The 23455-nt window shown below is 47.9% G+C and overlaps 15 protein-coding genes across 15 annotated transcripts; 7 read left to right on the top strand and 8 right to left on the bottom strand.

Annotated features, from left to right (window-relative positions):
- Positions 1 to 87: 87 nt before the first annotated feature.
- Positions 88 to 2006, bottom strand: F5147DRAFT_668678 (uncharacterized protein). The gene is made up of 2 exons (XM_041435379.1): positions 1654 to 2006; positions 88 to 1601 (listed from the first exon to the last, which is right to left on the bottom strand). Exons 1-2 carry the CDS (start codon positions 1855 to 1857, stop codon positions 300 to 302), a joined length of 1506 nt encoding a protein of 501 aa, XP_041298314.1. The 5' UTR covers positions 1858 to 2006; the 3' UTR covers positions 88 to 299.
- F5147DRAFT_668675 (RNI-like protein) lies at positions 2007 to 4208 on the bottom strand. The gene is made up of 7 exons (XM_041435378.1): positions 3803 to 4208; positions 3566 to 3756; positions 3350 to 3518; positions 2785 to 3303; positions 2534 to 2729; positions 2380 to 2483; positions 2007 to 2317 (listed from the first exon to the last, which is right to left on the bottom strand). The coding sequence occupies exons 1-7, from the start codon at positions 4151 to 4153 to the stop codon at positions 2288 to 2290; spliced, it is 1560 nt and encodes a 519-aa protein (XP_041298313.1). The 5' UTR covers positions 4154 to 4208; the 3' UTR covers positions 2007 to 2287.
- F5147DRAFT_668674 (uncharacterized protein) lies at positions 4194 to 5519 on the bottom strand. The gene is made up of 2 exons (XM_041435377.1): positions 5253 to 5519; positions 4194 to 5200 (listed from the first exon to the last, which is right to left on the bottom strand). Exons 1-2 carry the CDS (start codon positions 5405 to 5407, stop codon positions 4315 to 4317), a joined length of 1041 nt encoding a protein of 346 aa, XP_041298312.1. The 5' UTR covers positions 5408 to 5519; the 3' UTR covers positions 4194 to 4314.
- Positions 5520 to 5916: 397 nt separating this feature from the next.
- On the top strand, positions 5917 to 7313 carry F5147DRAFT_668669 (uncharacterized protein). Its single transcript, XM_041435376.1, has 10 exons — positions 5917 to 6154; positions 6206 to 6228; positions 6285 to 6386; positions 6436 to 6483; positions 6533 to 6622; positions 6677 to 6708; positions 6765 to 6774; positions 6827 to 6897; positions 6949 to 7014; positions 7067 to 7313. The coding sequence occupies exons 1-10, from the start codon at positions 5998 to 6000 to the stop codon at positions 7194 to 7196; spliced, it is 729 nt and encodes a 242-aa protein (XP_041298311.1). The 5' UTR covers positions 5917 to 5997; the 3' UTR covers positions 7197 to 7313.
- A 170-nt stretch (positions 7314 to 7483) lies between these two features.
- Positions 7484 to 9456, bottom strand: F5147DRAFT_565996 (phosphatases II; the record flags this gene model as incomplete). The annotated part of the gene is made up of 3 exons (XM_041430780.1): positions 7484 to 8585; positions 8645 to 8812; positions 8864 to 9456. 3 exons carry the CDS (start codon positions 9454 to 9456, stop codon positions 7484 to 7486), a joined length of 1863 nt encoding a protein of 620 aa, XP_041298310.1.
- A 1172-nt stretch (positions 9457 to 10628) lies between these two features.
- Positions 10629 to 11455, top strand: F5147DRAFT_668664 (uncharacterized protein). The gene has a single exon (XM_041435375.1). It carries the CDS (start codon positions 10877 to 10879, stop codon positions 11216 to 11218), a length of 342 nt encoding a protein of 113 aa, XP_041298309.1. The 5' UTR covers positions 10629 to 10876; the 3' UTR covers positions 11219 to 11455.
- Positions 11456 to 11495: 40 nt separating this feature from the next.
- Positions 11496 to 13230, top strand: F5147DRAFT_668663 (NADH-cytochrome b5 reductase). Its single transcript, XM_041435374.1, has 7 exons — positions 11496 to 11958; positions 12031 to 12112; positions 12171 to 12327; positions 12382 to 12796; positions 12851 to 12878; positions 12932 to 12992; positions 13047 to 13230. Exons 1-7 carry the CDS (start codon positions 11673 to 11675, stop codon positions 13059 to 13061), a joined length of 1044 nt encoding a protein of 347 aa, XP_041298308.1. The 5' UTR covers positions 11496 to 11672; the 3' UTR covers positions 13062 to 13230.
- A 336-nt stretch (positions 13231 to 13566) lies between these two features.
- F5147DRAFT_750526 (uncharacterized protein) lies at positions 13567 to 14714 on the top strand. Its single transcript, XM_041440161.1, has 5 exons — positions 13567 to 13671; positions 13727 to 13817; positions 13875 to 14030; positions 14085 to 14145; positions 14196 to 14714. The coding sequence occupies exons 1-5, from the start codon at positions 13607 to 13609 to the stop codon at positions 14633 to 14635; spliced, it is 813 nt and encodes a 270-aa protein (XP_041298307.1). The 5' UTR covers positions 13567 to 13606; the 3' UTR covers positions 14636 to 14714.
- Positions 14715 to 15024: 310 nt separating this feature from the next.
- Positions 15025 to 16288, bottom strand: F5147DRAFT_668658 (uncharacterized protein). Its single transcript, XM_041435373.1, has 6 exons — positions 16063 to 16288; positions 15894 to 16001; positions 15738 to 15837; positions 15628 to 15687; positions 15356 to 15581; positions 15025 to 15301 (listed from the first exon to the last, which is right to left on the bottom strand). The coding sequence occupies exons 1-6, from the start codon at positions 16252 to 16254 to the stop codon at positions 15235 to 15237; spliced, it is 753 nt and encodes a 250-aa protein (XP_041298306.1). The 5' UTR covers positions 16255 to 16288; the 3' UTR covers positions 15025 to 15234.
- A 29-nt stretch (positions 16289 to 16317) lies between these two features.
- F5147DRAFT_248396 (uncharacterized protein) lies at positions 16318 to 16905 on the top strand. Its single transcript, XM_041428825.1, has one exon. It carries the CDS (start codon positions 16345 to 16347, stop codon positions 16687 to 16689), a length of 345 nt encoding a protein of 114 aa, XP_041298305.1. The 5' UTR covers positions 16318 to 16344; the 3' UTR covers positions 16690 to 16905.
- Positions 16906 to 17037: 132 nt separating this feature from the next.
- On the bottom strand, positions 17038 to 18051 carry F5147DRAFT_742549 (uncharacterized protein; the record flags this gene model as incomplete). The annotated part of the gene is made up of 7 exons (XM_041439549.1): positions 17038 to 17158; positions 17210 to 17301; positions 17350 to 17589; positions 17639 to 17702; positions 17757 to 17841; positions 17894 to 17949; positions 18005 to 18051. 7 exons carry the CDS (start codon positions 18049 to 18051, stop codon positions 17038 to 17040), a joined length of 705 nt encoding a protein of 234 aa, XP_041298304.1.
- A 93-nt stretch (positions 18052 to 18144) lies between these two features.
- Positions 18145 to 19296, top strand: F5147DRAFT_668648 (Fcf1-domain-containing protein). The gene is made up of 5 exons (XM_041435372.1): positions 18145 to 18277; positions 18329 to 18418; positions 18479 to 18622; positions 18685 to 18839; positions 18889 to 19296. Exons 1-5 carry the CDS (start codon positions 18190 to 18192, stop codon positions 19240 to 19242), a joined length of 831 nt encoding a protein of 276 aa, XP_041298303.1. The 5' UTR covers positions 18145 to 18189; the 3' UTR covers positions 19243 to 19296.
- Positions 19297 to 19411: 115 nt separating this feature from the next.
- F5147DRAFT_668642 (polyubiquitin) lies at positions 19412 to 20459 on the bottom strand. Its single transcript, XM_041435371.1, has one exon. The coding sequence runs from the start codon at positions 20333 to 20335 to the stop codon at positions 19418 to 19420; it is 918 nt and encodes a 305-aa protein (XP_041298302.1). The 5' UTR covers positions 20336 to 20459; the 3' UTR covers positions 19412 to 19417.
- A 269-nt stretch (positions 20460 to 20728) lies between these two features.
- F5147DRAFT_668641 (WD40 repeat-containing protein) lies at positions 20729 to 22587 on the bottom strand. The gene is made up of 9 exons (XM_041435370.1): positions 22544 to 22587; positions 22199 to 22487; positions 21973 to 22136; positions 21796 to 21922; positions 21645 to 21747; positions 21533 to 21598; positions 21311 to 21482; positions 21217 to 21267; positions 20729 to 21110 (listed from the first exon to the last, which is right to left on the bottom strand). Exons 2-8 carry the CDS (start codon positions 22479 to 22481, stop codon positions 21217 to 21219), a joined length of 966 nt encoding a protein of 321 aa, XP_041298301.1. The 5' UTR covers positions 22482 to 22487; positions 22544 to 22587; the 3' UTR covers positions 20729 to 21110.
- Positions 22588 to 22642: 55 nt separating this feature from the next.
- F5147DRAFT_248087 (uncharacterized protein) lies at positions 22643 to 23228 on the top strand. The gene has a single exon (XM_041428824.1). It carries the CDS (start codon positions 22674 to 22676, stop codon positions 22971 to 22973), a length of 300 nt encoding a protein of 99 aa, XP_041298300.1. The 5' UTR covers positions 22643 to 22673; the 3' UTR covers positions 22974 to 23228.
- The last annotated feature ends 227 nt before the right edge of the window (positions 23229 to 23455 follow it).

Here is a 23455-nt window from a genome sequence, read left to right as displayed (position 1 = left end):
GTTTGTGGTTTCACCATCTTCAACACCTTCCTTTTACGGACAAGGCGATGTCCCATCATAGTGATTGCCTTGTTCTTGTTCTTCGTCGGAAGCAAACGGATGAAATGAAAATTATGAACAAAACTACAGTGACTATAGGTACAAAATAGAAAAGAATAGAAAAGATATGCCTGTACAGTTATTATCGATGAAGTACAAGATTGTGTGACATCCAGTACACTTGGGGGTGAACAAGTACACACACGCCACAATGCTAGGTTTTGTAATAAATATACATCAGTCCACAGCGGAATTCAGAGTCATGATGTGAACGCCCATCCTCCAGGCATACTTATTTCACGTGATTTTTTGGACATTACAAAACGTTCAACGTTCGGGTCGTCCAAGGTCTTCAATTCCTTCGTAGATATGACAAATGCTTGCGATGGTAGCCGCGGAAGGGAGTAAAATGGATGTGGCCACGAATGAAGGTCCAGCGTGGATACAGGCAATGTCGTCTTCTTCGGCACAGGTTCGTTAAAGGTGGCGTCGACAGGCACTACTGAATGGAAATCCCGCAGTCTGTGGCAAAGCGTGTCGGGCAGTCCATTTGAAGTATGGACATCACAATCCGGAACGCCACAGACCCTTTCCCCATCTCCGACACGTAAGTCCAACCAACTACCCATCGTCTCGTACTCTTCCACTGACATCCCAGGAGACTCGCATGAAGCGTTAGAGGTATGCCGTTCAGCTAGCCATGCAGCCAGGGTAGCAGAGTCTGATGATACAAGACTGCCCAACGAAGCTCGTGAGACAGAGGTATCTTTGATAGGAGAATCAGGGCAGACTGGGGATGGGTTCTGCGTAAACACCATGCAGTCACCCACAGATGAGACCGGGTCGTCGCTACGATTCGTCATCTTGATATCTGAACGCCCACAGGAGAGTTTCGGGACCTTGCCAATGCGCGAAACGACGCTCTTAACGCTCTTTAGGCCGCTCCTAACCGATTTCTTGAAGCTCTTCCAAGAACTGGTACGCTTTTCCACATTCGTATGTGTTTCCGTGGTAGAATGTGATCCCCATGGCTCTGGTGCGACAGCTCCACTACGTGAGTAAAGAGGTGAGATAGGTGATTCCGGCATCAATGGGGGAAGAATGCGATGCCGTACGGCAGATGGCCACGGAACATAAGGACTGTTTGGATGGTGGAAGGCAGGAATCCAGTGCGGTCCTTCATAAACCTTTTTGTTCTTAGTTTTGCGAACAACCACTCGTCCAGTAGATGAAATGTGACTAGATGAATGGCGGAACAAAATAGTGGCTGGGAGGGAGCGGGAAGACTTGTTACGACACTGGTTTGCAGGCGAAGGAGATGCTAACGAATGTGTGGTTGAAAAATTGAGGAAGGAAGGTAGCTGCAGTGTGGATGCAGATGGCACAGGGGGAAGGGGGCGAAATGACTCAATATTGTATCGTGAGCTGTTGACGCAAGTAACGGGTTGGTCAGAAGGATCAAGCTTCTGTTGCTCCTCGCGGGGCTTCTCAACAGCGGCAGGTTTTTCCGATGATTTACGCTGTATCTTTAAGGGCCTAGAAGCGTGGGGGTGCTGAATTGACTATTCAGTGATATTTAAAGGCCAGCAGGCGAGCGAGTTTTTTATTACATACAACATGATTCACAGCCGGCAGCGTCTTGTCCGCAAGGGGTGGACGAGATGCCCGCTGAGCCTTGCGCTTTTTGACCTTCCTGACCTTAAGGTATGGCTCGCCGTCGAGGGTACATGTTGATACTGCAGAAGCAATTTTTGAAGGAGCGCTGATCTTCAAGATCATTTCGTCGAGCCCAGCAAGACGCCCAGAATAGTGAAACATGAATGAATGTTGAGTGGTAACGAGTGTTAGGAACGGAAGATGAGGCAAAAGAGAAACAAATGAATGAGGGCGCTAACACTGTAGTAGTAGTCGATATCACACCACCCCGGGGCGACATACTTAACAAAGAATGGAAGGTAGAGCTAACCAAACAACGCGTACACAAATGAATATAGGAGACAAAAAGGATTGTCCGTTTTTTATTGGCTGACTCTACGCGATCTGGAGAAATTATGTAACAATCGTCTAGCTCATTGTAAATGACAATGCGCTCTGCAAAATTCCGCTCTCACACATCGAGGACTTGATTGGTAAGTGTGTGTATCTGACATATGGAAGGACGGAGCAATTGGTTCTGCGGAAGTAAACCGCCTGATTCCCACTGTGGGTGCCGGTAAACTCCTAGGTCCCGCTAGAAAATAGCACTCTTTCAAGTTTCTTCTGAGTTGTGCTTCCACGCCTATATATGTTTTACATAATTAATACTCTCAATCATGCAGGTCTTGTTCTAGCTACACGCACCTCGAAAAAACGACGTCTATCAGTCACACTTACGCCCCTACAGCTTGTGAGGTTCAACGTTCGTAATTTGGGGCAGGCGTCAATAACAGAAAAGAGACCAGCACCTGCAGTACTTCAACCACAAGGCAAACCCCAAGATAGCACGTCCGCTTACTGCTTATTTTTGTACCCGCTAGTTCCAGCACCACAAGATTCGAGCAACATGCCAGATAAGGCGTGGCATCATCGTCCACACCGGTGTTGTTGAGAATGAGCTGTTCAAGTCTGGGTGGTTGGTTTTCGGCATCTTGCGGCAAAAGCCCAGAAAGATGAAGGGACTGTAGGTGATGCACGCCTGACAAGTTGAGGTACTGATGCAGAATTCAGGCATGACATAGCTTTTTTAAAAATGCAATGGATACTAACCTTGCATTTCCTTCCGACGCATTGAATGAAGTATCCCAGGGCTCCACTGCCACGAAAAGTAGCCCCCAGTTTTGTATTTCCGACCAAACTGATCTTTTCGAGTGGCCCAAAATCCTTCAACACGTCTGTCAATGACTCCAGCGTCTGGTCCGTCATCGTCATCGCAGAGGTGTTCCCAATAGCTACCGACGACCCTTGTCTACCTCCCAGTGCCCCAAGAGCCAGATATTTGATGTGAGGAAGGCTAGAGACGAGCGCCACAATATCAACGCTGGAAATCGCAGTAGATGTCAAGGACAGCTTTTCAATTCTCGCCTCTGTTGATACAACCAGCAGTGGTCGGTGGACATGCGTGAAGGAGAGGTCCAGCCGAATGAGGTTCGGACAGCGGGCCAAAAAAGAACTAATTGAGCTTTCTGAAAGGCCCAAATGACGTAGTTTCAATGTTTGTATATTCCTCAGTTTGAAACTCTCGTCTTGGAATACAGCAGAAGATAATTTTGCAAAGGTTGCATCAGTCTAGGCTGCAATGAATCAACAGTTCAAAAAAGTTTAAGCTACTTACCCAGTTCGGTATCCCGGCAAGCTTTAGCACCTTAAGGTCAGAACAAGTTTTCAGGAGTGGGATGAGCGCCACAGGCGGGACAGCAGTAGAGTTAAAGTTCACGGTTGAGAGCAAGGGGCAAGACCGTGCAGCAGCTTCCGCAGTGGCGGACCCCACTTTGACGCAATCACTGCAGAAAATCAGGGCCTCCCAACCGCAGTCGTGAATCACACTCACCGAAGAACCAAGACTCTGAGGGACGGCAAGGATGGCAGGACAGTTGCAAACACAGAATCAGCGAATTTAACGAATCCTGTAAGGTGTAACTCGTGCAGTGAATTGCCAGCTCCAGGGACAGCCAAAATTGTGATTTTGTTCACTGCTGGGAGGTCACTGGTCAGTACGATCGATGGGCCTCGTAAGAAATACTAACAGAAGATTAGCAACATATCGGGGGGTAAGGAATGTGCATACGGAAGTTATCATTGCATTGGTGAGTATTTCTGGACAGGAGGATCTCAGCATAGCGAACAGTTTGGGCACCAGATTGTCAGGTATAAGTTTCAACCACCTGAGCGTGCCTTCCCAATCATCACGAGTTTCGTGTAGTGCGTGCAGGTTTGAGACGAAGGAGCGCGCGCATAATGCTGAAAGGCTAGGAATTGGGCCAGTGGATGACACTGAGCGAGTGGAAAAGGCAGATGCTGTAGAGAGGCTCGATGCGAGATTGACCCGATCATCCTGAGTTTCTGCACCAAAGGCAGGGACTTCTCCCTTCCGTCGTTTCGCAAGTCGTTTGGAGGGTTCCGCCTTCCGTTTCGACATGAGAGTTGGTCGCAACAAGTTTCGAGTCTAAACTTTTCGATTTGAGCAATTATCCCATATATAAGTACTTGGTATGGACTACACTAAAAAGTAGTGCTAGTATCTGTGGAAGTACGATAATACCAGGATCTAATAATACCTGACACGTTTATCGGGTCGGGTCACGCTAGACCCCAAAGCCAGAAGCCAGAAATCACAGCTCCAATCAATCCTACACTGACTCTCCATAGCACCCTCTCCACTGAGTCTGTGTACGGAATCACTGGATGCCCCCACCAAGAGAACACTATGCAAGGCACTCGCACGACAAGTTGGAGCAAGTTGAATGGAACCGGAAAGTAATAAGGCTCATATTGGACAAGGGCTTCCACAAATGACCTGCGTGCGTGCAACCCGATTTCTCGTGAGTAACGATCCCATTTACTTGTTGAGGTGGCTGATGATGCCAAGGTTGGGAACATCGCCAAGGCCACGCCAAGTCCACCCAATAATAACATAATGACAGTGATGAAGAGGATGAAGAATGAGAACCGGCTATCCATCGGAGCCACTTCCAGAGCGTTTGTTAACACCAACAGGGGAGCGTCGACAAGCGAGGCGGATACGAGGAATGCCGTGAGTAATAGGACCGGAAAGAAAAAGAGGGTGATTGGTATGACGATGCGAGTCGCTCCGTGCGAAAGCAACGTAGAGAGGGGTATGGTGCTCTCAGGCTTTATTGCGGAAGGTAAGCTGGGAGAGTTAGGGAGGTGAAGGAGAACCAGCTGGAGTAGGAGGGCAATGTGAAGCACGGAGAATGAGACATTTCCAGGTAAAGGGACAGATGGAAGAGTCATGACGAATGCGGGGAATACAAGCATCGCCGGCAGAGTATGTATTGACCACCGTCGAGCGAGGGATGCGGCAGACATGAAAGTAAGAATAACCTCTCGAGTGCCTTGCTCGTTTTGTCCCAGGGTTATGTGGAAGTGTGGTGGATATAGCAAGTAATGAATAAGTGAACCCATAAAAATCAGTCGACCCAAAACATCAATGAAATGTAGAACTCTGTGAATGATATGAGGATTACACATCGAGATTCGTATCTGCAACCACACACCTGGGTGTGGAAAGAGCATCAAAGTGTCCTATTAAACTTAAACTGTGATCCTGTGCGGATCCAGCTTTCATTCCATACTTCCAACACTTAGCGACTACGGCTTCTACAACAGGGTGTGTGAGAAGCTCCGAAGGAACATGGTCCTCCGTCAGCATATCGATTACTGCTCAACCATGATTTGCGAATCGATTATTGTAGACATTGTGCTCACCTCTCGTAGTCGCGTACCCCGTATCTTCCAGAGGAAAGGCTGTCCAGAATATAGTTTGGATGGTAAAAGAACTACTGTGATTCAGGAGGAATTGGTCCAATATCTCGCTAGCACGTCGTCCGGTATCCTCAACGACAGCCGAGGCGGCTCTGGCATGTTGCCAGTTTTCCCATATATCTGACGAATCGTTCAGGGAACTGTACTGTGATTCATTGTAATGTAGTTGGACGAGCAACATAAATGCAATCCGTTCTGCATCAGATGGAAACCTATATTGCGAATCCAGGGTATCACCGGCATTCGAGCCTCCCAACCGGTACCGACGCACCACAGGAAGCACAGCAGGACGCTCCGTGGAGCCAGGTGACGCTGATAGCAGAGGAGTAGCTTCGTTGACCTGCAGTGTTTCATTCATGAGTGTAATGGTGACTGAACACGTTGTGACCGACAAACACAAACACAACCATACCCTAGTACCCGGTCAGGGACAGAGTCATGTCGATCATCAGACCTACGCCTTGAGCTTCACCAACAATGAGCACAAACACGCCGTTGCTGCAGACCATCGAACCTGATGATACTTCGACGGTGCAGGTTCCGTCCAGAAACACCACGTCTAATACCCGACCTGCGGTAGTGTTGACACCTACTAATAATAATATGGCCTCCACTCCGGCCGATGCAGAATCAGGTTTGTATGTCCATAATAGATTCTTTTATTGTCTTTAATAAAGATTCACAGGCATTGCTGGTATATTGAAACAGGTTTGAATCTAAAGCAACGTGTTTGACTTGTTAGACCGATTCTCAATCGCACTCAGTCTGCCCATCCTGCAGCTTTGTTTTGCCTATATTTCTTCCGGACATCCGCCATCGTCGTGTACATCTTATGTGGACTGTTGACAGACAATTATGTCCTTTCCGTGAGTGGCAGACCTTTTGGATGTCTCGTTTCTCACTGGTTGCCCGTAGACGGTGGTGGTAGTCGTCTTACTTGCAATGGACTTCTGGAATTGTAGAGTAAGCATTCGCGAGGCTCATGTTTGACAACCGACTGAGATGTGCAAAGAACGTTGCTGGTCGTACCCTCGTTGGCCTGCGTTTCTGGAACCAGGTGGATGACGACGGGGAGAGCTATTGGGTATTCGAGAGCAGAGACGTACGAAAGAATTTATAATCTTTTACTGCTAGCTGTCTCATTCCTCGCTGCTAGCCGTCAAGACCAGCAAATCCAGTGGATGCCAAGTGCGTATCATTTCCACCAACGAAAGTCGAGTTTACTCTGACCATGGTGCGAATAGGATGTTCTGGGTAAGTCAGAACTTCTACATTAAACTTACCACCTGCACATGCCACTTTGCAGATAGCTCTTTACGTGTTTCCAGCACTCTGGTTGCTACTTTTTGTAGTATCTTTTCTCCGTTTCAGCCTCTCGTGAGTTGGAAAGAAGTGTGCCACTCAGTTCGTTACTTACCATCTGGCCAGGTTTATACCCATTGTGGCTCTAGCGCTTGTCTTCAATCTCACCAATGCTGTTGGATTCACCTATGCGTCAGTTTATGCCTTTTATACGTTGCTCAATGCTCAGAGACGTCGCTTTCAGAGACAGGGACGCAAAACAAAGATGGGCGAATAGTATCGCGTCTTCTGGATGGAATATGGGAATGGGGGGCATAGGTGGGCAGATCCTGAGTGGCGCCATGAAGAACAGCGTTGGGAAATTGTTCGGATGAATGGATGATTGAAAGTTCATTCATCGTACTTGATTCCAAAAGCCAGTTGTGATATAGCTAGTGTTACACAATTGCGAAAGTTGCAATAATAAATGCTGACAGTCCAAATGAAAACAATGGACACGAAGATGAAAACAACAACATGAAGGACAAACACGAAATGCGAACAACGGCCTACGTAACAGATCTAGATGATACAACATGTGTCATTTATGCCTTTCTGCGAACGCGCGTACGAAAGGAAGCGACGCAACATAACAGATGCCAAAGTCGCAGACCAGTGTCGTTTACTCAAATCCAACCCAACCTCGTGCATCAACGCGAGAATATGCCGTTGTCGGTGCCACCGAAGTCCCGACGCCAATAAAAGACCTCATACGACCATGAGAGCGAGAGGTGGATACTCGCGGGGTGTGTTGCGATGGGAATGGGTAAGCAGTGTTCTGTACATTGGATGTTACAGTCATGGTAGATGGCGTGCGCAATGCGGTCGTGAGATGTGTGGGTGAAGGTGGGAAGACGAACAAAGTCTGAGAGGGCGTCGCAGCAATAATTTGTCGTGGTGGAGTAGTTTTCGGGGGAAATGCAAATTGACTGGCGTTTCCGCGGAGTTTGAGCGGAGGTGGCGCTGGTTTGCGAGCCGGCGTCCGGCGACGGGTACGGGGTGTTTCTTGACTGTCTTGTACAGCGATAGGTGTGATGGGGGAAGGGGGTACCGTGGGTAGTATGCCTAACGGGGGTGGTCGCCGCTTGCCCTTGCCCGCAGGGAAGTTGAAAGTCGATTGCATTGCCGTACCAGGAGGTTGATGAATATTGAATGTAAGTTTCGTTGCAGGTGCCGAAGGCACGGGATCAAACGATTTGCTTCGTAAGGGTGGGCGATGGAGCGAAGCTTTACAAGACGAAGGTTGAGTACTAGGTTCGCTTGTGCCAGGCGATTCGCTGGACAATGACAAACACGGACTTCTTCGAGGTTCTGTGGCTTCATCGAAGCCTCCACCAATTCCTAAGAGCTCTTGCTCCTCGTCCGCTTCAACTAAATCCTCGCTTAGAACACTGCCGGTTGTATGGATGCTGGCAACTGAGCCGGTTCGCTTGCGCCCATATCGGCTGCGCCACGCTGGACCCATGCCCACCCCCGATGAGGAAGCAACGGAGGATACCGAAGGTTTCCTTGCGATTATGCGTTCTTCCATAGCCCGGTCGAGGTCTTTAGCCTCCTGTTGGATAGCATCGTCTCTGTCATCCGTTTCATCATTACCATACGCGTTACGGCGACGACCCCACTCCTTTTCTTCGTCACTGATGAAAGAAGACTTGTCTGATTCGGCGGGCGAGGGACCGCCGCCTTTGAGAGCCTTTTCATATTCCAATAATTGGTAAATGAGACTAAAATTAAAACAGCATTGAAATCGAAGACCAAGTGGCGAGAATCGAGGCTTGCTTACGACATGTTTGGACCAACATGCTTACTTTTCTCTTTTACAAATGAGTATGCTGCTTGCATGCCTTTCAGCTGCCACACCTCAGGGGGTACGTTAGGTAAACACATGGCAGCGGCACGCATCACAAGAGCGATGACCAGTGTGGCTGAGCGCGAGATGCCACATTGGCAACTGCACATAACATGAGGACTATAGATTCAACACATCTACGAAACTACGCACTGGATGAGTACGCCTTCATGACGATTGAGTGCAGCATCTACAAAGGTCATGGCTGTAGGAAATCCTTCCTGGACAAGATCTGCCTGTCCGTGAGACCAAGGCAACTTCAAGTAATGCATGCCTGGACGCCCAGAGGGAATATGGGCAGGGTAATATGTCGAGGTCGTGGATTGCGTTGCCCTGGATGCATTGGAGCCAAGATTGGGAGTTGATGCGAAAGGTCGCAGGGGTTGCGCAGCAGAAGAATCAAAAGGTGACGTGACTTCCTTTGCAACGTTGAGGATCGCCTTGATCCGGCGCTCCAGGAGGCCAGGCCAATCTCGCGCATTGTCCTCAGAACCAAGCCAGATCCCAGGAAGAATTTGAATGGGACCATTCACATATGGTGCGGTGGGAGAACCATCCTCATCTGTTCGATGAAGGACAGTGGCAATACCAGTATTTGGCAAGGAGAGCACAGACGGCCGTCTAGGACGAATAGCCTGGTAAAGGTCTTGTTGTGTGTCAATAGCACTCAGGGAATCTGAGAGCGGTGAGACAAGAGAATTTGACGAAGATTGAGCCGATGGAAGATTAATTGACAGCTTTTTCATGTTTCTGAGTGACCTTGGTTTTTTATGTGCAAGAAGCTGAGGGCTTGATGCGGAATCGGAAGCGGAAGAAGAGGGGGCAGATGGAGAGGTGGCCTCGTCCGTTGCGAGAACTATAAGGGGACTGTGTTCAGCAGGAGTGTCAATGCGGAGGGCTGTGGGGGGACATCTTTTGCGTGTGGCCATAGATGACGCCTGGACCAACTGCGGTAAATATTGATTTTCGGTGGATTGCATGACAGGAGTCAAAGATATGAATTACACGACCAGCGTGTCACCTTGCCTGCAGGTGATTAGATTGATCAAGTTGGAGTCGAAAAGATCTCCGTTATTCCTGAACACAAGGCTCAAGTGCTATGAAAATATAAATTTCAGTAAAACAACACAAGGATGAAGAGAAAGAAAGAAAATAAGAAAACGGTCGGATACCAGGAACAAGGAGAAACTCGAGTACAGCGGAAGAAGTGACTTGACCATCCACTTACATAATCATAATAATATCCATGCTCTTTGTACTTGTGTGTGTAACATTTTAATGGCGGTCGCAGTGACCACAGCCCCGTCACTATAGTGTGGGGAACGTGGTATCCTCCTTTCCGATCGCTTATATATTTAATCCGGCTCCGCTACTTTCATTTTACCAGATAACGTCGGCGGACGTTCAACGTTCATGTATTTCAGTTCCGGTTCTCCAGACGAGTCGTGTTCGGAACTTCAGAACACGCAGACGAAGCCTTCTCAAAGTTGACTTATAAGTTATCCTCGCACATTGCTGCGAAAAGGTAGCTCTCGGCTGACTCCTTCAAGCTCCACACATCCTTTCGAAGCTCAATCTCTTTGTAAAGTCCGTCAGCACTGCGGCGTATCGATCCGATCTTATTGGCAATATACAAGATGCGTTATCACCCAATCTGCTTTCGCTTTCAACCTTAGTCAAAAACGATTGACGCCCCCGATGAATTGAATACCTAAAATGGAACAGTCCATCTGCTCCTCAACTTCGAGCAGTGTTAGCTGAGAGGTACTTGATCACTCGGCTACCTGTCTCAACCGATAATGTAACTATCATTCTAGGTTAGGTTATCCTGCGTTGAATCATGGGAAATGACTGATCTTGTTTTAGGCTTGGTAGTCACGTCTGTCAGCTATGTCACTAGCCGCGACCTGAGTGTTAAGAATAATTGACATGGCACTCGCGCTCGGGGCAAATATGGCCGAGCCTGGGCAGTACAATGTGATCACTACCCGTCACGGTGACATCCCGGGCAGTGGCGTAACTCCGCTTCTCCCCAACTGACTGCACAGACCCACTACAGATCAAGAACACTAATGATGCAATCAGTATCACGACGCCTATCTTAACGAGAGCCTGGCAATCCCAGAGAGCACGCCATTTTCGGTGTTATTTGATGGCGCACTCGAAATGACTCGAAACTTGCACCGTCAAGTCAACTTTCTCTTTCGACTACTATTACTTCCCACTTCCCGTGCTAGCCGTTCAAGTTGGCTGGGTACGTCAACCCTAGTCCTCGGATCTTCACGACAACCCTGGCATATCCCTCTCGAGTTCAAAATAATCCTCAAGTTATTACCCCATACCCCAGGAGCACACTGCTCGCTTACTTATTTTCAAATCCCAGCTCGTTCAGAATGCACCCGATTCACACAAATATCTACCAGTATAGGGTTCGGCATTGTCGACTTTCACCTTACTCCGTGGTGCACGGTTCTATTTCTGCGCCTTCATTTTGTTGCGACGTACTAGCGTCTATTAGCCACAACAAGTGCTAGCTATTTTGGCCATCGAAACTAAAGCTGTGTATAGTGATACTTGAGACGAGACTGCCTTTTCATTCACACCTTGGATGAACTCGCAGTTGCATTTTGCACACCTTTTTTGTCTGTGGTTTATCGAGCGAGTCGTGTTTACTATAGTTGGAATTGTGGTGCTAGGGCCTAAAGCGCCGCGTTTCAAATATTATAAATATTTGCTTTCCATATATAGTGCTCGAAGATAACAGACACAGCCAAGCATTGAGTATATTGATGCGAGACTGGTAACTTGTGCACAGAGGAACCACCTAAGCGCAGTTCGTGTGAGGACAGAAGTCTGCTTAAGCGTTTCCGGAGCCCCATACTTAACCGTGATAGACTGAAACTCGGAGGTTTTGATTAGTACGTACGTGGTGTTGACGTGGTGCTTATGAAACCATCGAAACATGAACCGCCAACAAGCTCTGTTCGCCGTCTCTTTCCTTTCGACGTTAGCTGTCCTTGTACTTAGCTTTCATTGGCTGCGAACAAAGCTAAGAGAAGCTGGTTACGACGTCTCACGACTTATACTTATCGGATTAGAACCAAAACTCAATACCACTCAGTCCTCTGACCATACCAACGGCACCCCAATGGCGTTCGGAATCGACAGTTCATACACGCAAGTGATCGCTTTGGCACTGGCGGTGGCGAGCAGCGTGTTCATCTTCGTCAAGTTCGGCCCTTCGTCGAGTGCGTTCGTGGTCTGAATGACCGTTTCATACTCTTCGCCACCGTCTTTCCGCTAACGCATTTCTAATACAGAACGCAAGCCAGTACTGAACCCCCAGGTTTGGCAAGAATTCTCACTTAAAGAAAAGATCGACATCTCGCCCAATACCGCCATGTGCGTTCAATTGTTTGTCCTTCATGCTAACCATTGAATGACCGCTGTGGCCGCTTAGCTACCGGTTTGCCCTGCCTCACCCGCAGGATGTCCTTGGCCTGCCCATTGGGCAGCACATTTCGGTTTCTGCAGAGATAAACGGAAAGGACATTATGCGTAGCTATACCCCGACTAGCAGCGATGATGACCTCGGCCACTTCGACCTTCTCATCAAAGTAAGTCGCCGTTTCCACTTAGGACTTGACTAGCCATTCTTATTCGGGCTGCAGTCATATGAAAAGGGCAACATTTCGCGTTACATCTCTCTTCTTAAGATTGGCGACAAGGTCCGCATTCGTGGCCCGAAGGGTGCTTTCAAGTATACCCCCACGCTGTCGCGCGAGATTGGTATGATTGCGGGCGGTACCGGCATTACGCCCATGTTGCAGATCATCCGTGCTGCCTTAAAGAATGCCGAAGACAAGACTAAGCTCAGCCTCATCTACGCCAACGTCAACTTTGAGGATATTCTTCTTAAAAAGGAGCTCGATGCTCTTGCTGCTGCCCACCCCGAGCGTTTCCAGATTTACTATGTACTCAACAATCCTCCGCAGGGTTGGAATGGTGGTTCAGGTTTTGTAACCAAGGACCAGATCGAGAAACACATACCTTCGTCAAATCACGATATCAAGGTCCTTATGTGCGGTGAGTCAGGTGTTCATTCTTACACGTTAAAAGTAGCTGATGGTTCTCACGCAGGTCCACCACCGATGATCACCGCCATGAAGTAAGTGGAATTGGTATTTGAATTTGAGCAACATATTAACAAACGCTTTATAGAAAACATCTTGCAGAGCTCAATTACTCTACTCCTCGCACAATCAGCAAGTTGGAGGACCAGGTAATTAAGCCACTCTCAAACGCCGATGTCCCATCTGCTAACGTCATTTTACAGATTTTTGCTTTCTAAATACATTTTGGTCCGCTTGGAGTAGATTTGGCAATGTAATCGTAACGGCTTTTGGTTTTATACTCAGCGGGACGTGCGGTTTAGGAGCAAACACCTCATATGACGAATGGCAGAGTCCCTGACCACTGCGTAACCAACACGGGACATCGGCATGTTTGAATAAGTTCTAATCTCCTGTGGCCTCGCGAGTGCAGTAGCTACAGGTGAAGTAGCTCGAAGGCTTCGGATGACGGTCGGTTCTGCAGGAGTTTGGGTTCGCCGGACTACAAACTGAGGCGAACCCACGTTGCACCGCCGTGATGCAGCCTAACCCTTGATAACTTAGCCTGTCAGCGCCAATGCTCGGCGCCCTGCTCCAGCAGTGTTTTGGTCAGATATTGAACCAGACCCAGCTTACAGTCCTAGTCACTACTGTAACTTGTTACCTGCCTGTCTGTCACGTGTCAGGCCGACCGGCGGCGACAGGAGACTATTCCTCAGCGTCCTCAGTACCTGGCTTTCTCCCATATCATATCATTCCGATATTTTATCCTTCATATTGACAAATGTCAAACCCCATCCTCTACACATTTGGTCCTTCCGTCTGGGCTTCCGTGCCAGAGCTTGCCTTGTGAGTCTCGGCTTTCCTGATGCGCCACGTCCAAGCAACGCTGATTCTATCCCAGGATTGAGCTGGGATACGACCAAGAGGATATCGAGAAGAAGGTCATGAACCTCGCGGAGGGTGAGAATTTTGCTCCTGCCTTCCTGAAGATCGTAAGTCTTCACCCCACAGAAATATTGACCGCTTATCGCTCTACCAGAATCCCCGAGGGACATTACCAACACTTGGCATACACCAGTACTGCTGATGTGACATCGTACCTTGTGGCCCACGCTAGTAACCGTGTCGCTGTCGCCCCGGGGACTGACTTCATCCACAAAATTCATGAAGAGCAGTACGACCCGAATTTCCTCATGGTGTCAGCTGTATGACACATTCCAATCAGACGGGGTATGTCTTATTGACAATTTTGACTTCAGCGTCACGAGGACGAACTGCGAAGCAAAGCGTCTGGATTTTCTATGACGTTCATCCAAAACCGTAAGTACTGCAGAGTTACCCCTGTATCTAGCTTATCTTATCTGCCTTAGGTCAAAGCGCACTAGAAAAGCACTCAGCAACCTCCCAGAGCGCTGACTACCGGGAGTTTTACCACACGAAGATCGCTGAGAATGGCAAGGTTCTGTCGATCTACCAATCCAAGGCACCAGAGAACGTCAAGAACAGTTTCTTCGAGTTTTCTAGGGCTCACTGGGACACATTGAAGGCCTTCATTCTGGAAGAACTCCCTGACATGCTTCCGGAGGGCGGTTTCCTTGGAGGCGACAAACCCGGTGAAGATGACTTCCATCTTGCGGCCTGGCTGGCGCGCATTGTCTTCGTTGCTGGTGGAGCAGACTCGAGCAAGGATGGTATACGTGCTATCGAGAAAGAGCTGGGTAAGCCAACTCCGGAAAAAGTTGTGTCATACTGGACAGCATGGAGTAAGCGGAAGAGTTGGCAAGAGGTGTATGCTAATGGACTGCATTGAAAGCGTATTTTAGATCACGGATCAACCAGATACTAGTGACGAGAAATCATATACATTATTTTACATATATTACTTGTACAGGAGTAGTCTTTAATGGACGAGTCGAAATCTCATTATATGCAGCGGGGAGCCTAATTGCGCTCTGCACTGTCCTGCTGTCACGAAACATGTACATCATTTACGCGGAAATTTACCAACAGTACGCAGGTATATGACAGAAACGAGCATCAGTAATACTGCGAAGGACCGCAACTACGTGTTAAAGCTCGCTATGAGAGGCGCAAGGCCCCCGCCTAGGAGACCATACTAAACCTTAGAAAAATCAGTGATACATGAGATGACGGCAAGGATTCATACTTCTACTCTGGACCATTCATGAATGTCTCTCATTGATGGCGACTGTCCTATGAAGGTTTATTACCGTTGGAATAAATTAGGTAGCATGTGGCAGGTGGATATGCTTGGAATTACTTGCGTACATGCTATTTAAATACGGAGATGTTCTAAAAATGTCCAGCGCCGGACGCTCCATGCGATAGAGTACAAGGATAAGGAGTTGGCGGATATGGACCGATTGTGTGTCATCTAAGACGAGGCTTTCATGAAATCACGCTATTCGTTTGCATCCTGGACTCTTCCAGCATCTCCGACCTGCACTCCCACAACCTGTTTGCAATAGTCAGTACAACGTTTCTAAACAAACACTGGGATGACACGCACATCTGTAAAATGGAAGCAACAGCGTCCATTCCCCGCTGATATTCTTCTTCCGTTGGTTCCCTGTCTACCGTTCGCGCAAGTTGTATGGCTGAATCGTAGTAATGCAATTCCGAGAGGCCATCTTCATCCTTTGGCAGGAGTGGTAGAAGAAACCTGAAATGATGCAGCATGCGTGCATGGGGTTTCAAATTTGGATGACTAGGTATAATGAGACGTGCTCGAGCGTCTGACCAGATCAAAACTACATAATGTGCAGAAGTAGTGTTGCCCACCAATTTCCGCGATCGTATCAAGAAGAGCGCGTCGAAAACGAATACCGCTAAGTCTAGTTCCTGCCGTACGTTCGGAAACCAATGATCAGAGAACATGATCCCATGCTTACCTGGTCTACCCCACCCACTGTGGACTGTGTTGCGTGGCTGTGATTCATATGCCACCAAGCAAGAACGCGCAAATTCTTGTGAAATATACTCATGAACGGGCTTTACGGATATTTAGAGCACATGCCTACATCTTAAAACTTAATAATTTTACGCACCTGAGGAACTTCCTTCCTAACGATCGAATAGTGCGTCTTCGCAATCCTCTGCAATCGGCGACGCACTGCAATTCGCCGTTTCACACAGAGGGCGATGGATATGATGCACTACAGACAATTGAACAGCGCTATCATGAGAAGCTACCTACATTTTGTAAACAAAGCTTACCACAAGCAAGTATGTTGCTGCAATGATTACAGCATCCCAGTCGTTTGTCCAAGACCTGATAGGTGAAGTTCTGATGGCCTGCGACAACAACAAGGCACATGATATGGCAAAGAAACAACCAGTAACAAGGACAAGGAGCGCATAGCAGATGTCAGAGATCCAAGCTCGCGCTCGAAGTGATGGTTTTCGCATTCAACTACTATGACATGCACAAAGTGTCTTGCCAAGTGTATTACGTAAAACTATCGTCCAACACTGCAGTTATGACTTAGGACAACGTACATGACGACTTCTACGGAACCACCCTACTACCTCTTGGTGTCTCATTCGTCTTTTCAGCACAGCTCTGGTCTTAGTTCCAACTCCCTCGCGCATGCAAGCATAGAATATCGCTATGCGGACGACTCACCTTTGATCCTCTTGTCGCGTCATCCTGACGAGCATGTCCTTGTGTTAAATCATGATCCAGCAAAGGGAGACACACCAACGGTTCAGAGCACTTCTAGTCACATGGCTGTAACAGGCGTCAAGGTGTCTGTGGCACCTGGCGCTAGCGCCAATGAGGAACACAGCGCGAACGATAATATGTATGTTTTAGAAGTTACATCCACTTCTGACGACCAGTGAGTGGTTCCTTTTTTGCCAGTCGACTTGATGAGACTTAGTTTTCCTCCTCAGCTTGAGCATGGAGTCATCCCATGTCTCCTTACAGAATCCTCAAGCAATAGTTGCTCGGTTCAAACAGAGGTCTGCTCAGTTTAACTGTCAAGTCTCAGGCTCTATAATCTTCACAGAAATACGGTGCTTCGTTGTGTCTTCGATTACCCCGGAATCAGGAAGGCCGGTGGTATCCCGCCATCTCGGTCTAGCTCACGGCCCAGATCACCACACCCGACGTAGTTTCACGCATGTAATACATTATATTTCAACCACAGCCACTTCTCCCCTTCTATGAAAGAAATGTAGGAGTATATGTCATCGGCGTTTATTGCCTTTACCACCTTTCCGTTGTTGAAGCGTTGAGGGGCCTGTATTGGACTTTGCGACAGGCGTGCTTGCTTTAGTTTCTTCACCAGCAGAGAGAAGAGCAGATAGCCTATTGTATATAGGCATGTCAACTCGTGGATTGCATACAATGGATACGTACCCTCTGGGATCGCCATTCTGGATAGACTTCTCTATACTCGCAGCCGTCGAGTGTCCTTTCAGTCCGTCGAGTGTTTCCGGGTCCAATTGTTTCTGCACCATCATGAGGGCGGGAAACAAATCATACACACATAAGCTCACCACGATATAGGGCATTGCAAGCATCATCACGCCAGTCAATACCATGATCATCATCATTGGGCTCTGGAACATCCCCAGGAGATTGAAGGATTCGTGAGGCGAGAAGTATCTGTTCTTGTGACGGGGGGTCAGCACGATTGGATATGGAAGGTTAAAGGAGGTCGTCGTAAGCAGAGGAGTGCCGAATATGTACGGTCGGACTTCTGGCAGAGTCTCGGAAGGAGAGACATCTATTCGAACCTAGGTGGGTCTCATGAGCACCGCCCGAAAACACAGAGGGAGGGCTTACATGGTCAAACGAATAATCATGGGATAGTACGGAGAGAACATATGTCCCTGGGGGGACATCTAGTCTGTGCAAGTTCGAGGTGAAGATGGAAACGTGCTCTAGAGAAACACAGCCTTACATTGAAAAGTTTCCATTGTGTGTGACGCGTCCTGACATCTTTCCTGCATCAAGAAGGACCTTAGCAGATGCAAGCGCCCCGTAGTCTGATTACTGCGATGTGAGGTGCATGCCACGCAGTCGGTACGGAGGACTCACCAGGACACAGCTTATTCCATTGTATGTACCCGTGTAATTCTACGGCAAAGGTGATACTAGAGAGGACAATAAGTGCAGTATTAGAGACAAAGCTATTGGACTTGCCTTGACCACGAGAGAAGGAAGCCCAACAACGAAAGGGTGCGCACCATCTTCATTACTATCCACGCGCCAAACGCTTCAAGTTGGCGGCTACGACTCCCTTTGGAAGACAACAACACCAAACAACAATCCAAGATCAATATGGTGCAAATGCATGATACTGTCCTCTGCTTGCAACAGCAGACCGAACAACGATGCGTCAAAAGCGGGCCAAGACATACCGCAAACTAATGCATCTGTATTCCATGTCTTTTGGATTCAGACAGCCTTATCAGATTCTCGGTATGTCCATAGTGTGACAAACAGTTTGCATCACCCTAAGTCCTTCCACAGTGGACTCGGAAATGTGCCAAATAGCTATAGATGCAAAGCTAGATCTCATCAAACAGTTTTCTACCGTACTACAGGGAAATGTGAAACCAAGTGAGTCTTCTCGCACGCCCGCAATGTCGTTTGCTAAACGTCTGACAAGTGTATTTTCAGTGATCACGCAATGCTGTATGCACGAGCTGTATCTCCAAGGAAAAGCGCGGCAACCTGCCGTTGACCTCGCAAAGACGTTTGAACGCCGAAAATGCAACCATCGAGAGGCTATCCCTGGAGACGAATGCCTCTCGGGCGTAGTAGGTGCGCACCATCCCATCCCTATGGTCCCTCACAGGATCTGATCACTGTACCTGCTCATCAAGGGGATACCAACAAGCACCGGTATGTGGTCGCTACGCAATCGCAATCCCTGCGAAATGGACTGCGCATCATACCTGCGGTACCTGTAATTCATATAAATCGCGCGGTCATGGTACTCGAGCCACCGAGCGAAGCTACGCTGAAAGCCAAGGAGCTGGTAGGATCTCTCGAAATACAATCACGTCTAAATTTAATGTTGCTGCTAGACTGAGGAACAATCGCTTCGTCCGTCTGCCCCAGAGCTTGCGACCGTACCCCGGGATAAACCAGTGCCAAAGAAAAGGAAGGGCCCAAAGGGGCCCAATCCTCTGAGCGTCAAGAAGAAAAAGAATTCAAATCCAGAAACCTCCACCCGACCTTCGCAAAAAACCAAGGCCGAGTCATTAGATACTTCCTCGAGCACTGCTCAATTGCCAGGGCAGAAACGGAAACGTGATTCTCAGGATGATAAGTGCGAAGAACAAAGTGTAGGAATGACCAATGCGGCCCAAAACATTGCCTCGACCAGGACGAGGAAAAGGCGTAGAAAGGCCCCTGCCGTTTCCCCATCTTCACCGTAGTACATTTGGTTTTACATTATGTTATGGGGTGCATCCAGGAATGCTGACTCCAGGTGGAGGTTCTGCAAATCGTCGAATTCCACTGCAGGAAACATGTATACATTCGAAGTATCATGGGAAGGGTAATGGTACAATCAATATCCGTAATTACAGGGATGCCACGACAACGCCCAAACTAACAACCACCACGAAGACGTAGAACAAGGTGAAGGGTGCTCTCCTTCTGAATGTTATAATCAGAGAGTGTACGACCGTCTTCCAACTGCTTTCCCGCGAAGATAAGGCGTTGCTGGTCAGGAGGAATGCCTTCTTTGTCCTGAATCTTTGCCTTCACATTGTCGATAGTATCAGATGACTCAACCTCCAAGGTGATGGTTTTCCCCGTGAGGGTCTTAACGAAGATTTGCATGCCTCCGCGCAGACGTAAGACCAAGTGAAGCGTAGACTCCTTCTGGATGTTGTAATCCGAAAGCGTACGACCATCTTCCAACTGCTTTCCAGCAAAGATGAGGCGTTGCTGGTCAGGAGGAATGCCCTCCTTGTCCTGAATCTTCGCCTTCACATTGTCGATGGTGTCGGATGATTCCACCTCCAAAGTGATAGTCTTACCCGTGAGGGTCTTGACGAAGATTTGCATGCCTCCACGGAGACGCAGTACGAGGTGAAGGGTGGACTCCTTCTGAATGTTATAATCTGAGAGTGTGCGGCCATCTTCCAACTGCTTCCCAGCAAAGATGAGGCGTTGCTGGTCAGGAGGAATGCCCTCCTTGTCCTGAATCTTGGCCTTTACGTTGTCGATGGTGTCGGAAGACTCGACTTCCAACGTGATGGTCTTACCCGTGAGGGTCTTGACGAAGATTTGCATGCCTCCACGGAGACGCAGTACGAGGTGAAGGGTGGATTCCTTCTGGATGTTGTAATCTGAGAGTGTGCGGCCGTCTTCCAACTGCTTTCCAGCAAAGATGAGGCGTTGTTGATCAGGAGGAATGCCTTCCTTATCCTGAATCTTGGCCTTTACGTTGTCGATGGTGTCGGAAGATTCGACTTCCAACGTGATGGTCTTACCCGTGAGGGTTTTGACGAAGATCTGCATGCCTCCGCGGAGACGCAAGACTAGGTGAAGGGTGGACTCCTTCTGGATGTTGTAATCCGACAGCGTACGACCATCTTCAAGTTGCTTGCCAGCGAAGATAAGACGCTGCTGGTCGGGAGGAATACTGCGACACGACGGTCAGCTGCTAGTCTCGATCTTTGAGATGGCATACGCACCCCTCTTTGTCTTGGATCTTGGCCTTAACGTTATCAATGGTGTCAGAAGACTCGACCTCTAACGTGATGGTCTTGCCGGTGAGGGTCTTGACAAAAATCTGCATCCTGTAAACTCATCATCAGTCTCACATACATGTAGAAGCAAGCGATCAAGGACTAACCTGAAGCTGAGAGTATGAGGAGGTTGTGAGTGTTGGTGAGATGCTAACGTTAATGACACTAGATGAGTAATGTGCTTATATACTACGGAGCGGAGTTTAAATAGCCTCATACAACCCCATACACGCCACTGGACCACAGCCCGCCTAATTGTGGTAGTGTCAAGTGCACTGCCGACAGGCTATACTTACAGCAAGCACGTCACCATCCTTCCCCAAAAAATTCTGCTGAGCCCACATCTTTGCTGAGATTAGTAATATTTTTGCTAAAACATGCTGTGGCCGCCCAAGTCGACTATTCTTGTTTTCAATATTAATGAGATCCGGTGTCTTTGTTAAACTGCACATTTGGAACGAGTCAACTCATTCGTCATACCACAACCTAATAGTCAAGTCTTTCTCCATTGAAGCAGAAGCCATGATGTTACGAATAGGATGAGTCTGAGTGGTAATTTCAGTCTATGACAAGCTTATACCGAGGCTTTTCTTACCGCAATTGCTAAGACAGCATCTGCGCAAACCACATCAGCTATTGAACACAGTGGAACTAAAGAAATGTACCTCTATGGCCCTCGAGAACCTGTAGCACTTCGCGACTCTGCAAGTCCCATATATATCTTTGCGTCCTCGCTACCACTCACTACGTATAATCCCTGAGTGGTGCTGAAGCAAGTGAACAGACAATATGTCCTGTTAGTGTGACCAGTGTACGTTTTGACGCAACGTGTCTTCTGGTAGTCCCAAAGCCTGATTGTCGAGTCCTGGGTTGCTGATAGGATAAATTTCGAGTTGGGAGAGAATTTGACATGTGAACTGAGAGCACCGAGTCAATACCACACGAAAGCATGACGAAAAGCATTCACCATATGGGGTTATCGTCATCAACAATAGTCTTCAAACACTGTCCGGAATCAGCATCCCAAATTCGTCTACATTTCGTCAGGGAAATACCTTGCAATAGCCTGATGTACTTACATCAGTCCATCCATCGCGCAGGATACTATAAGCGTTCCGTCGTGATTAAAACTGACAGCAGTCACAGGATCAGAGTGGGCAGGAAGAATTTTCAAGGATTTCCCTAATAATCGTTCGGCTGATATTCAATGCGTAAGTGAAATCGACGGACCTCTTGCTACATCCCAGACGCGAACAGTTTCATCATATCCTCCGGTGACCATAAGATTAGATCGGGGATTGAAGTTGACGCAAAAGACGAAATTGGTGTGCCCCAGTAGGGTTTTCACAGCAGAATTCTGAAATAAAAGATTTAATGGCGGGCAGGACCGAAATAGAGGCAGCGCACCGTCTCTAAGCTCCAAAGTATAATACTTTTATCATCCGATGCGGAAGCAAGAAGTTCCCCATCGTTGGACCAGGCGACATCATTAACACCCTCAGTATGGCCTTCGAAAGTTCTCAGTATTTCTCCTGAGTATGCATCCCACAACTTCACGAGTTTGTCCGCGGCTTGCTTCCAAAGATTTCAGGGTCGACAGCGCGCAATTATTTAGTGGGGCAAAGAGGCGCACCTGATGAAGCAAGCATGGTGCCGTCTGGACTGAACTTGAGGGAGGATATTGCCATAGTGTGTCCGCTCAGAATGTACTTTACTGCATATTGTGGCCTTGATCTGTCTGTCTTCGGCGTTGGTGCATCTGGAACAGGCGTAGACTGCATGCGCCCGTTCGGAAGATGATGGTTTGAAGTTGTTTCCTCGACCCCTTCGTCTGAGCTCTCATTTGACACAACGACATCAGTTTGCAGGGTGTCTCCGTTAGGCCCGTTCATCGAACAATTGTCTTCGGCTGCCATCAGCAACTAAAAAGTTGCTGGGTGAATAAAATGTCAGTCTTCAGTTTGGTGGTACTACGTACCTGCACAGACGATGCTACTATTGAAAAGGACTCATGGATCAATCATTAAACGAAGTCCCGGTGTCTGGGGTCCATCAACTTTTTAGTTTTTGCTCTTCCACTACACATATCCTTCAAAAACAACGCGGCGATGGCATCAACAGCAGCGTGGCTTGCGCCTCCTTCATGGATAGAGCTTATTGAAAATCCGGTATCCGGTGTTTGGTGGGTAATTCTAAATTCTTCACAATCGATCTGGCGTTCATACGCAATCCCAGACCGTTACAACCCATCAAATGTCAGTATTCTCGAGGACTCTACCACCAGATCCGCAATGAGGAGTAATGGCTGCCTTGCTAATGCAACTGGACGACGATGTAGGACCGTTCCTTTAGCCACCACATTTTCCCATTGTACAGCAGGTCAGTTTTTCGAAAATCGTAATAGATAGTCATACTTCAATATACATTTAAATGCTAGAAAAAAACATCGAGAGCTATCGACGACGATGCGAGTGTGTTGTACCAAGATCATTGACAACACCGTTATCTTCGAGTTCCCTAGTCCAACCCTAGATTTAGATGTCAACTTTGAGCGCCACACGCCGTGACACGCTCGCTAATCACAAAGTCTGTTTCGCTTCTATGTACTCTGTAGCACAAACAAAGATATCTGTTGCAGGGTGAAATGATGTTTGAAGTATATATTTCATATGCTATCAGCCTGATTCTCCTAAAACAAATCAATGGGTCTATACCATGGCCTTAATAGAATTTGCAAAGGTAGGCAAAAACAACCAATTTATACTACGATACACAACATTGTAAACATAAATTACTATAACAACCTTGGGTGAGACCTAGGCCTCATCTCTAATGTATTATTTAGTGTTGACACGAAAAAATGAACAAATGCCTGAGGTGGCTCAAGGAG

This window comes from Suillus discolor (genome assembly GCF_016758755.1).
Source record: "Suillus discolor strain FC423 chromosome Unknown F5147scaffold_4, whole genome shotgun sequence".
Classification (NCBI taxonomy): domain Eukaryota; kingdom Fungi; phylum Basidiomycota; class Agaricomycetes; order Boletales; family Suillaceae; genus Suillus; species Suillus discolor.
This window is presented reverse-complemented; position numbering and strand designations above follow the sequence as displayed.

Coding starts and splice junctions, on each gene's coding strand:
- F5147DRAFT_668678 (XM_041435379.1), bottom strand. CDS start 1,857: ATGTTTCACTATTCTGGGCGTCTTGCTGGGCTCGACGAAATGATCTTG. Junction 1,602..1,653: donor TGCCGGCTGTGAATCATGTT/GTATGTAATAAA, acceptor ATCACTGAATAG/TCAATTCAGCACCCCCACGC.
- F5147DRAFT_668642 (XM_041435371.1), bottom strand. CDS start 20,335: ATGCAGATCTTCGTCAAAACCCTCACGGGTAAGACCATCACGTTGGAA.
- F5147DRAFT_668663 (XM_041435374.1), top strand. CDS start 11,673: ATGAACCGCCAACAAGCTCTGTTCGCCGTCTCTTTCCTTTCGACGTTA. Junction 12,328..12,381: donor ACTTCGACCTTCTCATCAAA/GTAAGTCGCCGT, acceptor TTCGGGCTGCAG/TCATATGAAAAGGGCAACAT. Junction 12,797..12,850: donor TATCAAGGTCCTTATGTGCG/GTGAGTCAGGTG, acceptor GTTCTCACGCAG/GTCCACCACCGATGATCACC.
- F5147DRAFT_248087 (XM_041428824.1), top strand. CDS start 22,674: ATGGCATCAACAGCAGCGTGGCTTGCGCCTCCTTCATGGATAGAGCTT.
- F5147DRAFT_668648 (XM_041435372.1), top strand. CDS start 18,190: ATGCGTCAAAAGCGGGCCAAGACATACCGCAAACTAATGCATCTGTAT. Junction 18,278..18,328: donor ACAGCCTTATCAGATTCTCG/GTATGTCCATAG, acceptor GTCCTTCCACAG/TGGACTCGGAAATGTGCCAA. Junction 18,419..18,478: donor ACAGGGAAATGTGAAACCAA/GTGAGTCTTCTC, acceptor GTGTATTTTCAG/TGATCACGCAATGCTGTATG.
- F5147DRAFT_668664 (XM_041435375.1), top strand. CDS start 10,877: ATGACTCGAAACTTGCACCGTCAAGTCAACTTTCTCTTTCGACTACTA.
- F5147DRAFT_668675 (XM_041435378.1), bottom strand. CDS start 4,153: ATGTCGAAACGGAAGGCGGAACCCTCCAAACGACTTGCGAAACGACGG. Junction 3,519..3,565: donor CTCAGAGTCTTGGTTCTTCG/GTGAGTGTGATT, acceptor GATTTTCTGCAG/TGATTGCGTCAAAGTGGGGT. Junction 2,730..2,784: donor GCGTCGGAAGGAAATGCAAG/GTTAGTATCCAT, acceptor ATTCTGCATCAG/TACCTCAACTTGTCAGGCGT.
- F5147DRAFT_668658 (XM_041435373.1), bottom strand. CDS start 16,254: ATGCGAAAACCATCACTTCGAGCGCGAGCTTGGATCTCTGACATCTGC. Junction 16,002..16,062: donor CAGCAACATACTTGCTTGTG/GTAAGCTTTGTT, acceptor AATTGTCTGTAG/TGCATCATATCCATCGCCCT. Junction 15,582..15,627: donor TGATACGATCGCGGAAATTG/GTGGGCAACACT, acceptor TGATCTGGTCAG/ACGCTCGAGCACGTCTCATT.
- F5147DRAFT_668674 (XM_041435377.1), bottom strand. CDS start 5,407: ATGCTGACGGAGGACCATGTTCCTTCGGAGCTTCTCACACACCCTGTT. Junction 5,201..5,252: donor GATGCTCTTTCCACACCCAG/GTGTGTGGTTGC, acceptor TATCATTCACAG/AGTTCTACATTTCATTGATG.
- F5147DRAFT_750526 (XM_041440161.1), top strand. CDS start 13,607: ATGTCAAACCCCATCCTCTACACATTTGGTCCTTCCGTCTGGGCTTCC. Junction 13,672..13,726: donor TCCGTGCCAGAGCTTGCCTT/GTGAGTCTCGGC, acceptor ATTCTATCCCAG/GATTGAGCTGGGATACGACC. Junction 14,031..14,084: donor ATTTCCTCATGGTGTCAGCT/GTATGACACATT, acceptor TTTTGACTTCAG/CGTCACGAGGACGAACTGCG.
- F5147DRAFT_668669 (XM_041435376.1), top strand. CDS start 5,998: ATGAGCACAAACACGCCGTTGCTGCAGACCATCGAACCTGATGATACT. Junction 6,155..6,205: donor TCCGGCCGATGCAGAATCAG/GTTTGTATGTCC, acceptor AAAGATTCACAG/GCATTGCTGGTATATTGAAA. Junction 6,898..6,948: donor TTTCTCCGTTTCAGCCTCTC/GTGAGTTGGAAA, acceptor CCATCTGGCCAG/GTTTATACCCATTGTGGCTC.
- F5147DRAFT_248396 (XM_041428825.1), top strand. CDS start 16,345: ATGACGACTTCTACGGAACCACCCTACTACCTCTTGGTGTCTCATTCG.
- F5147DRAFT_668641 (XM_041435370.1), bottom strand. CDS start 22,481: ATGGCAGCCGAAGACAATTGTTCGATGAACGGGCCTAACGGAGACACC. Junction 21,748..21,795: donor CGTCTGGGATGTAGCAAGAG/GTCCGTCGATTT, acceptor AACGATTATTAG/GGAAATCCTTGAAAATTCTT. Junction 21,483..21,532: donor GATGACGATAACCCCATATG/GTGAATGCTTTT, acceptor CGGTGCTCTCAG/TTCACATGTCAAATTCTCTC.